This window comes from Bison bison, unplaced genomic scaffold (assembly GCF_000754665.1).
Source record: "Bison bison bison isolate TAMUID 2011002044 unplaced genomic scaffold, Bison_UMD1.0 scf7180017864203, whole genome shotgun sequence".
Taxonomy (NCBI): domain Eukaryota; kingdom Metazoa; phylum Chordata; class Mammalia; order Artiodactyla; family Bovidae; genus Bison; species Bison bison.
Genome location: NW_011494775.1, coordinates 5616766 through 5627567, shown reverse-complemented (window position 1 = coordinate 5627567; position 10802 = coordinate 5616766). Strand labels below are relative to the sequence as shown.

Sequence of the window (10802 nt, the reverse complement as noted above, 5' to 3'; positions counted from 1 at the left end):
TTCTTTTGGATGGTGGCAAAGCAGGTGTTCTGGGGCCTCTGAGAGGAGCCACAGGTTGTGGTTATTAGAGAATGAGGCCAAAGGGGGCACCGAAAGGAGACCTGACTTAAAAAAAAATTTTTTTTTAATGTATTTTTAATTGGAGGATAATTGCTTTACAATGTTGTGTTAGTTTCTGATGTACAATAACATGAATCAGCTATCAGTATATGTGTGTGTGTGTGTATATATATATATATATATTCATCCCCTCCCTCTTGATCCTCCCTAGCCCTTCCCCCCGCCCCGCCTCTAGGTAATGTCATCACAGAGCACCAGGCTGAGCTCCTTGTGTAACACAGCAACTTCCCACTATCTGTCTTAGGTATCTAAGCTATCTGTTTTACATGCGGTCATGTGTATATTTCAGTGGCACTCTCTCAATTCATCCCCCACCTCCTTCCCCTTCTGTGGGAGACCCACATTAGTCTGACTCTCCAGTTCCTGACTGTGTGACTTTGGTCAATGTCTTCTGTTCTCTGAGCCTAAGTTTCCTCATCCATAAAACAGGTTGGAGGACTACCTGTTTTTTGTTTTTTTTTTAAACATATAGCAAGGACAGGGTACACAATTAACCACAGTTGTTTCCTCTTTACTGTCCTCACCCAAAGCTAAGACTTCCTGACCTTGGGTCCCTGAGGGCATTAGGAGCTGGGTGCCTTTCTTAACTTTAACAATGAAGACAGGGATGGGGCTGTTTCTCTGTTGGTTCCTGATGTGGTCCAAAGAAGGAGTTGGGGAGAAAAAGAAAGGAGCAGGCCTCCCCGGTGCAAAGCTGCCCCCTAGAGGGCTGAGCTGGGGCATGGAGTAGCTTAGCGCTTGTGGGCCAGTCTCACCTGATATGGTTGATGATGAGGTTTGTTGGGGGAATGAAGAAGTCGTCCACTCCGGCAAAGGGTGTGCGGATGAGGCGCTGGCCCTGGCCAGTGCTGGCCTCTGTGATCACCTGTAACATAGAATGGAAGTCCTTGTGAGGGTCTATCCAAGCGGAGGTGGGGTAGGTGGTGGAAACCTACAGACCCAGGCACACTCGGGTAGTGATCCTCCTTTTGGCTGGGAAAAGGGGGAGAGGGGTTTGAAGTAGCACAATACGCAATGGTGGAGTTGACTGGTTCTGTATTTTCCCTTGACACCAGGTGCCTAGGTTGCTGTGTTGAGAGTCTCCACCATATGCTGCTTGCAGAGGTCCTCTCTGAGCACTGGGAGTCCATAATTTAATAGAGAAAACAGGCATCTTTCAGAGATGCTGGCTGTGCCACTTAGAGTCGGTGATTAGGATGCAGGGGAGGGTTCCACTTTTACAAATGGGACTTGCTATGAGCAGTGAAGAATTAGGCCCTGTGTTTTGTACAAATTGGTAGTGACAGAGCATGGCTGTCTCTGTTCCCTGGGAGGAGCAACTTTATCCCCTGTGGACTTGGCAGGAGGCAACTTGAGCAGTTCCTTGGTGTGTGTCCCTGCTGTGTCTGTATAAGGGAAGGGTACCCTGGCAGGGCCGGACAGAGCTGAGTGATTGATGTCTGGGGTTAGGATGGAAGCCCTGCTGGAAAGCCCCCTGTGGTCAGGCTGGGCTTTTGTCCACCAGCTGCTGAGACCGTGGCACAGGCAGGCTGGAAACACTGAGCCAGACAGCCTGTGTCCTCTTGCCTTCTGCATGCGCTCATCCACCTCCAAGTTCTGGGTGATTCCCAGACAGGTGGCAGACCTGCAGCCAGGTGAGGGGCTTGGCCAACCTGTGGGCAGTTTTGGCTGCAGCACCCAAAGGACAAGCCCAGACCCTCCCAGCAGGACAGAAGGCAGATGCTAGACTCTGACCAGGGAGGGGAGACACATTTTCTGATCTTTATATTGTGACCATGTATACAGACGGAAGGATTCAGATTTTTGCAGCCTGGGGCTGAGGACAGTCTGTGATGTGGCTTTGTGACTCACAGGGCTTAGAGCTCTGGATGCTTTAACCTTTTAAGAGTGGGACTGCCTCTGGCTCTTACTGTAATGACAAGACAAACAGCACCTGCCCTGCCTCCTCTGCACCTGCCCTGCCTCCTCTGGCAGGTTTGAGGCTGGGGTTTTGGGGATGGTGGTTTCCCTCCAGGGGTCAACAGGCAGAATGCCAGAAAGATGTAGGCTGGGAATTTTAGTTTTAGGGCAGCTCTTAAGTTCTAAAGTTAGGTTATTTTCCTGTAATTAAAAAAAAAAGTCGGAATGACATTTCTACGCCAAGTCCATGGGAAAAAACTTAGAACTAGACATTAAGAAAATTTCAGTATTAGGTCAACTTACTTAAAAAACAGAAAGCAAACTTATAGTTGTCCCGGGGGATAGCTAGGGAGTTTGGGATGGTCATGTTCACACTGCTACATTTAAAATGGATGACCAACAAGGACCTACTATATAGCACATGGAACTCTTCTGTTTATGTGCCAGCCTGGATGGGAGGAGGATTTGGGGGAGAATGGATACATGTACATGTATGGCTGAGTCCCTTTGCTGTTCACCTGAAACTACCATAGCATTGTTAATTGCCTATAGCCCAATACAAAATAAAATGTTTGAAAAAAAGAAAAAGAAAATATCAGTATTAGGCAACTGGATCTTAGAATGTCCAGGTGAAAATGCCGGAGAATTCCAAGAAACCATGCAATCATTGCTTGATACCAGGTCTGTCATTTTAGCTTATAATAGAGATGGAAAATCACAGGCTGCCAGCAGTCAGTGTCATTCACGCTTCACCTGTGTGCAGAGGTTACTTCTTCAAAACCCAGTATCATGAGCCATTGAACTGATATGGGCTAGTCAACCTCACTTCTCCAATGAGTCATGAGTTCCTTCTTGGCCTGTGTCCCAACACATAGCTGGGCATGTTGGTGACTAAAAGATAGCTTTTGAGCCTCTCAAATTTGCTGGATCTATGGGCTTGGTTGAAAATGCAGGCAGGTGGCTGGATATCAGGAGATGTCAGTTGGTAGCATGGGGATGGGAAGGCTGAGCATCTGCTCCAGAGGGGTGGATGAAGCCAGCTAAGAGGTGACAGTTGGGGAAGAGCAGGGAGCCAGGGTATTGATGCAGCTAAAAACTGGACCTGGGAGTGGTGGACAAGAGCACGATGGGCAAAATTTGCAACATGCCAAAGGTTTAAACACTGGCTTCTGGGGGAGGGCCTTGGTGGAACAAGCCTCATTTATAGAACCACTTTCATTTTGTCACAGCAAGTTTGTTTAACTAGTCCCTTAGTGTTAGATGTTCAGAAACCTTAGGATAGAATTTTGAATGTTTTGCAAATGTAAATAATGCTGTAACACACAGTGCTGTAACTAAATCTTTGTGCCCACCCTTGATCATGGCCTCTGAGGGGTCACGTTGCTGGACTGAGGCTTTTGGTTCACATTTCTAAATTGCTCACCACAAAGGCTCTGCCTTTTGTCATTTCCAGGAGCGGTTTTTGCAAGCAGTGGTTTCTTGAACACTAGTCCACAATGATGAAGGTAGGTTTATTCAGTTTATTTCATTTTCTTGTCAGAGTGCATTTCTCAGACTTTCTAATTATGGTGATGGTGGGCATAATGGTCTAATTCTTGATATTAATTAAAATGCTCTTACTGTTTTGTCATTTAGGCAAAATTTGCTCTTGGTTTCTGGGAAACAGTCTTCATTATGTTTATGTCTTCTATTCCTTTTTTTTTTAGTTTTTTTTTTTTTTTTAATTAAGAATGTCTGCTGTATTTAGTTAAATGCCTTTCCAGCATTCATTGAAAATATTATAGTTTATTCTGTTTTAATTTGTGCTATGAGTAATATTGACTGATTTCCTAAGAGTGAACCATTATTGCATCCTGGAATTTGTTCCCTGCTCAAGCAGTTAGATGCATTGTTGGACTCTCTTTTTAATACCATGTTGAATTTTGCTTCTGTATTTGTGAGATTAGTTGATAGTTTTATTTTTTAATACTAAGGAGCTGTACATTTCCCCCACATGGTCTGAGATAGTTCAAATAATACTAAAACTATCTGCATTTGCAAGGTTTGCTATAACTTGGCTGTACCCAAAAGCTCCTCTTCTGCTCAGTTCCAGTTAATACTATGCTCAGCCTCTCTCACAAAGGTAATGGTTGCACTGAATACAAATGGTCTGAGAAATAAGATTAAATGATCAACTTTAGGTTTCCATAAATGATAAGATTATGGTCCCAAAGCATTTGCCTTACCAATTTCATATGCTTCATTTATCAGTTATTACATTTTAGGCAACTATCACTAAAATGTATTTGTTTCTAGGATCAATACTAAATTATTAATTAGCCAACTTCAATGTATTTTAATATGTTTTGAAAAATCTCCACTCATCATTTGCCTTTTTCTGAATACATACATCTGAATGTTCTTGCCTAGGTATTAATCTAATTGTTAAACAATGCATCAGAAACTTGGCTGTACATTTTTCTATGGTAAATCTTTAATCTTAAAAAAAAAAAAAAAAAACCTCTGGTAATTGTTCTACTTCAGGTTTTCCTTTTCTTAGGTCAGTTTTTTTAAATTATTTATTTTATTAAAGTATAGTTGATTTACATTAATTTCTGCTGTACAGCACAGAGACTCAGTTACACATTTATATACACACACACATAATTCTTTTTTATATTTATATAAATATTGTATCTTTTCTGCTGTGGTTTTTCCCAGGACACTGTAAGCTCCCTGTGCTATGCAGTGGGACCCTGCTGTCCATCCATTCTGTGTGTAACAATCTGCATCTGCTCACCCCAGGTCTATTCTTTATCAGTGTCTTTCTTTATGTCAGTGTCTTTCTGCTTCACAGAGAGGTTCATTTGTGTCCTTTAGATTCCACATACAAGTGATGTCATACGATACTTTCTCTGACTAGATCAGTTTATTTTTTTCTGCATTTTGCAATCCCGTTTTTTCTAGGTTTTAAAATTTGCCACCTCAGAGCTGCAGTATACTATTTGACAATTATTTTCATCTTCCTTCATCTGTAGTAATCTCTCTTCACATTCTTCATTTTATGTTTTTTTCTTTATCAGGTTTATGAAGGATTTATGGGTTTTTTGTTCTCTTTTTATTTCTACTAATTTTGGTCTTTTAAATAATTCCTTCCTGCAAGTTAACTTTGTTCTTTTTCTAATTTCTTAATACAAATATATTCTCTGCAGGTTTTAAGACACAAATATTCCCTTGCGTATGGTTTTCTCTCGATCCCGTAGGTTTTGATGAGAAGGAGTCTCTTTTTCATTGCTTTCAGACACTTTGTAGTTTCTCATTTTAATTTCCTCTTTGCTCCAGTAACAATCTAGGAGTGTTTCCTTATTAGGTAGGTCACATTTTAATTATTTCTAATTATCAGATAATGTAGCCTATAACACTGACTTTTGCAAAATTTGTTAAAATTTTGTGATTACTGATACATGTATATGTGGACATGTGAAAAAATTCTATTTGGCAGAGGAAAGGTTTTCTATATATTTATGAAACTGAGTTCCTTATTCATATTATTCACTTTTCCCATGTCATTATACTGTCTCCTTGGTATGTACAATTTAAGTCCATTTAAAAATCAAGTTCCTGTATTGTTAATCACTCTTGTGTCATGTATTTAGTTGTTTGCTATCTGTTGGCTGTTTATCTTCACATGATGTCTCTCCTTATGCTATTTAGTGCTTGTAATCTTAAATTTGACCTTGTCTGATATTATCACTCAAACATCTTTTCATCCACCTATCACCACTTTATATGCCTCTTGTAAACAAATTATAGCTAGTTTTCTCTCCCTCTCTTCCTTCCAAACCCAATCTCATCATCTCTGCTTTTAATAGGAGAAATCAGTTTGTCACATTTGGAATAATTATATAGTTAACTATCTCAACTATTAATTTCAAAGAGCATTTTCTATATCCTCTCTTATCCCCATAAGATGACATGTTAGAATCTTTTTACTCCCTTCTCTTTCCTCTACTCCCTATCTTTACTTTTACTGAAATAATTTACCATCTTTAGAATCTGGTATCAGAATATCTCTTTCAGTACATCTCTAATTCAAATGCCTTTATTTAGCACTTACTATACATTAGTCTCTCCTCATGCATCTTGTTTCAATTTTGGACCTTCCTCTCTTCCCTGGTGGCTCAGATGGTAAAGTATCTGCCTGTAATGCAGAAGACCTGGGTTCAATTCCTGGGTCGGGAAGATCCCCTGGAGAAGGAAATGGCAACCCACTCCAGTATTCCTGCCTGGAAAATCCCATGGACTGAGAAGCCTGCTGGGCTACAGTCCATGGGGTCGCAGAGTCAGACACGACTGAATGACTCCACTTTCACACATTAGTCTCTCCTCATTCATCTTGTTTCAATTTTGGACCTTCCTCTCTAGATTTCTTACTTACTCTTGTCTCTTCTGTATCTTCCTCCATCTCGATGTCTCTGATCTGGCTCACCTGCTGTTTTTCTGTTATCTTTTGTGATATGCTCTCTGAATTCTTGCATATGCTTAGGTCTTTCTTTTGTCCTGACAGGTAAATGATGCCTTGGATATCAACCCTTTTCTTTTAGCAGCATGTGGGCACAATGCCACAGTCTTCACTGTTGCAGGTGAGAAATCTGATTGTTCTATAGGTGACGTGTTCTTTCTGCCTTGAAATATTTTTTCTTTATTCTTAGAAGTCCAGAGTTTTACCAGGAAGAACAGAGATGTGTTCTTTCTCATCATGTTAACCTGGATCACTTTCAATCTACAAGATGTACTTTTTTTAAATTGGAAATTTTATTCCAAATTGAATGTTTGACTCCATTCCAACTATTACTTTTTCTAAACTTCTTTTGACTTTGAAATGTCATTTGAGACTTCATATCTTAATCTTATATTTGTTCTGTGATTTGAGGATTTTCTTGCTCTTTATCTTTCAGGCTATTAATTTAAGTCTCAGTAGAAACCATGCATTTTTCAACTCATCTCCTGCAGTTTTAAATTAGGTAATCATTTTTGTTAATTTTTAGCTCTAGAAAAATATTTTCTGGTGGCCCCTCCCTTCGAATTTCCTTACCTGTTTTCTTAGGGCTGCCAGAGAAACCAATTTTCTGAGCGACCTTATTCTGACTCCTAGGTCCTCTAATGAATTATTACTATTTGTCATCAGCTCGCTGGGGCCCAGGACGTGTTGATGGTGTCCACTGAGGGGCAGTAGTCTCGGTGTGTGGGAGATGAAGTAGTGTCCTTCCCCTGGCCCAGGAGAGTGGCCAGTCCCCAGGAGGAAGCTTCTGTAGACGGGGTGTCCCCTGGCCTCTTACCAGTCTTGGGAAAAAGGTGAACTTGGCTCCATCTGCAGCCCTTCTCAACTGGGGTTCTGAGAGAGAATAAATCCTAATATCCTGAGGAGTCCATTGTATGCGCTGAGTTAACTTCTGGGCATCTGGAATGGTTCTGTGTACCATCATTGTGAAAATTGAGGGAACAGGTATTTAAATCACCTTCTGTAGGGCTTAATCCTCTCATGTGCCTCGGTGAGAAAGGCTGAGCCAGACACTCTCAACACAGGTTGGTGTTGACCTTCCCTGACTGGTGGAAGAAGGGATCCCACAGTTGTGCTGGGCCCAGGCTCTTCCCAAGGGGGAGTCAGTACAGTGCAGTGGCTGGACTGCAGGGCTGAACATATACCTAGGGTGGAGCAGGGGCCAATTACTGAACCTTCCTGTGCCCCGGCACCCCATGAGCACTCAGTAATGTGCTTTCATTTATGAACATACTTGCCACTGCTTTTCCTTCTTTTCCTTCTGCTTCCTTACTGGCTGGTGCCTGCTTTGGCAGTATTCTCCAGCCCATGCAGCCCAGGGTGGAGAAAGCCCTAGCTCCCTTTGGAGTCCAGAGGTTCATTCCTGCCTGGCCCCAGGAGCTCCTGGCTGAGAAGAGACAAGTGTTTGGGGGCTGGGCTAGGTGGGGCCCAAGAGCCACCTTCTGGTTGTCATGACATCAGAATCCCATCTACCATCAGTGTTGTCTTTAGCAGCACGCCTGGTGGAAGATACCCTGCTAATTGCCTGTAAGGGGCATGGTCCTGAGGATGTTTCCTACTCTCTTTCATGGACATACTTTGGGTAAAGGTGATTAGCTGGGGAGAGAGTCCTTTCTTGCAGGTGGGTGTTGTCCTGCATGTACCCAACATACCTGGAGGCTTGGTTGGGACTTGTGCACGTTCCCCCAGCTCAGGACCCACACTTGGTCATGTGATTTGTCATAGGACAGCTTAGCCGGCAGAGGATCGACACCTATGGACTTAAAAAAAAAAAGTAGCGACAAGTTGATCATTGTTGTTGCAGAAAGTGATTCTTTTCTAGGCCACTCTATCCAGCCTAGCAGCCTGGATAATGAGCCCATTTGGGAACCCAGGGAAGAAACCTTTGTGGGTTTGTCTCAGAGGCATAAAATTGGTTGTTAGTAATGTTTTCCTTTCTTGCAAGTTTTACTTAAAGAAGACCCATACCATCTTGGCAAAAACATAAACACAGGTTTTTCTTTTTTCCAGTTTTCCACTCACGGTCAGCTTCAGGACCCTCCCATCACTTCTCCTGTAAGCCTTGGAGGCCTCCTGAACCCTCAGCATCCTTCCCAAGCTCTTCCACCTGCATGATCTGAGACTGACTTGGAAAGCTTCTGTTATTACATGCCCTTTAACTTTGTGCAGACTGTCTTGTACATCACCCACCTGGAACCTCCAGGACTTGGACTTTAGCATCAGGTGAGTCTCTTTCTACTGCTGTAACTGAAACTCTGCTATTTTCTGAGAATAGAGCTTCCTCAGTCCTACCTGGAGACTGTTTTATACTTCTCCACCCTTATGGCAGAAAGTGAAGAGGAACTAAAAAGCCTCTTGATGAAAGTGAAAGTGGGGAGTGAAAAAGTTGGCTTAAAGCTCAACATTCAGAAAACAGATCATGGCATCCAGTCCCATCACTTCATGGGAAATAGATGGGGAAACAGTGGAAACAGTGTCAGAGTTTATTTTTTTGGGCTCCAAAATCACTGCAGATGGTGACTGCAGCCATGAAATTAAAAGACGCTTACTCCTTGGAAGGAAAGTTATGAACAACCTAGATAGCATATTCAAAAGCAGAGACATTACTTTGCCAACAAAGGTCCATCTAGTCAAGGCTATGGTTTTTCCTGTGGTCATGTATGGATGTGAGAGTTGGACTGTGAAAAAGGCTGAGTGCCAAAGAATTGATGCTTTTGAACTGTGGTGTTGGAGAAGACTCTTGAGAGTCCCTTGGACTGCAGGGAGATCCAACCAGTCCATTCTGAAAGAGATCAGCCCTGGGATTTCTTTGGAGGGAATGATGCTGAAGCTAAAACTCCAGTACTTTGGCCACCTCATGTGAAGAGTTGACTCATTGGAAAAGACTCTGATGCTGGGAGGGATTGGGGGCAGGAGGAAAAGGGGACGCCAGAGGATGAGATGGCTGGATGGCATCACTGACTCAATCGACGTGAGTCTGAGTGAACTCTGGGATTTGGTGATGGACAGGGAGGCCTGGCGTGCTGCAATTCATGGGGTTGCAAAGAGTTGGACACGACTGAGCGACTGAACTGAACTGAATGTAGTTTCTAAGTTCCAAAACACTGTTTGTGATGCCGCTGTGACCCCTGCTCTCTTCCGCACTGACCTAGCCACTCTCTTTGTTTGTTAAAGAGCCCTAGTTTGGTGCCTTCATTCAAAGCCCTGCTTTCTTAGTTCCTTCTTGGTTTCAGTGATCTTTTTCTCTTCCCTACTGCAGCCACCGTAACTTATTCTTTGTCAGCAAATTTCTGAAACTTCAATTTAAGTCCACCATATTCTAGCCTTTCTGATCTAGTCGAGGGGCATTTTTGTCCCCACTGGTTAAAACTTTCCTCAAGAAATGTCTATGGAGTCCTTGAAACCATTTAATTGTCTTCACCACTCCACTGAACTGTGATAGAGCTTAATGTCAAATTCAGAGATCAATTTTTGATCCTCCTCTAACTTGAATTTTCAGCATGGTTTACCATTCCCTTCTGGGAATATTGTCTTTCCTCAGCCCCCCCACCTCCCTGGCTTCCCTTCCTCATCCTGACTTCTAAATGTTGGCATGTTCCATGTCTTCATCTTTGACCTTCTATCTACCTCCTTTCCCTGGATGAGCTCATTCAGCACATGGCTTCAGATAAACCCACTGTACTCTAGAATTCATTCCTCTGTTGATGACCACAACTCTATACAAACCTAAACTCTTCATGGTGCCCATCCCCGTTGACGTCTATTTATTCTCTAGTCACCCCCATCTTTGCAGTCTGATTTAACTGCCTTGCTCAGATTAAAACCCACTCTACCCTGAAGTCCTAAGCAGAGTTGTTTCTATTTTCCTACCTTCATATACCCCTGGTCCATTGTTCATGCTTCTAGCTGCTCCTCATTGTTCCTCTCTTCTGCCAGCTTCCTAGTCTTTTCCCTTCATTTACCAAAGGCTTCAGGATCCAGCAGCCTTCTTCTTCCCAGAGCTTCTTAACTCACCATCCTCACTCTCTCTAGATTCTTGTACTTTTTCTCTCTCTTTTAAAAACCCTCTTGATTATGCATGCTCTTCCAGCTATCTTATTTGTCCACCCTCTTCACAAACTTCCCTGAAGTTTGGACTGCAGGCGCTATCTGTCCTTTCTGCCTAACCTTTTCCAACCAAAGTTCATATTCTCATTCTGACTGAGGTGGTGTGGAGCAGGAGGTTGAAAGCCTAACCCCCACC

At 42.7% G+C, this 10802-nt stretch overlaps 1 protein-coding gene across 1 annotated transcript in view; it reads right to left on the bottom strand.

Moving 5' to 3' along the window:
• The window catches only part of FSTL4 (follistatin-like 4), a 435284-nt gene that overhangs the window by 2671 nt on the left and 421811 nt on the right, over positions 1-10802 (bottom strand). Inside the window, exons 14-15 of the mRNA XM_010844523.1 lie at positions 8212-8319; positions 876-985 (exon numbers count right to left, since the gene is read on the bottom strand). Coding sequence (XP_010842825.1) covers positions 876-985; positions 8212-8319 — 218 coding nt within the window. The remainder of the gene's footprint in view (positions 1-875; positions 986-8211; positions 8320-10802) is intronic.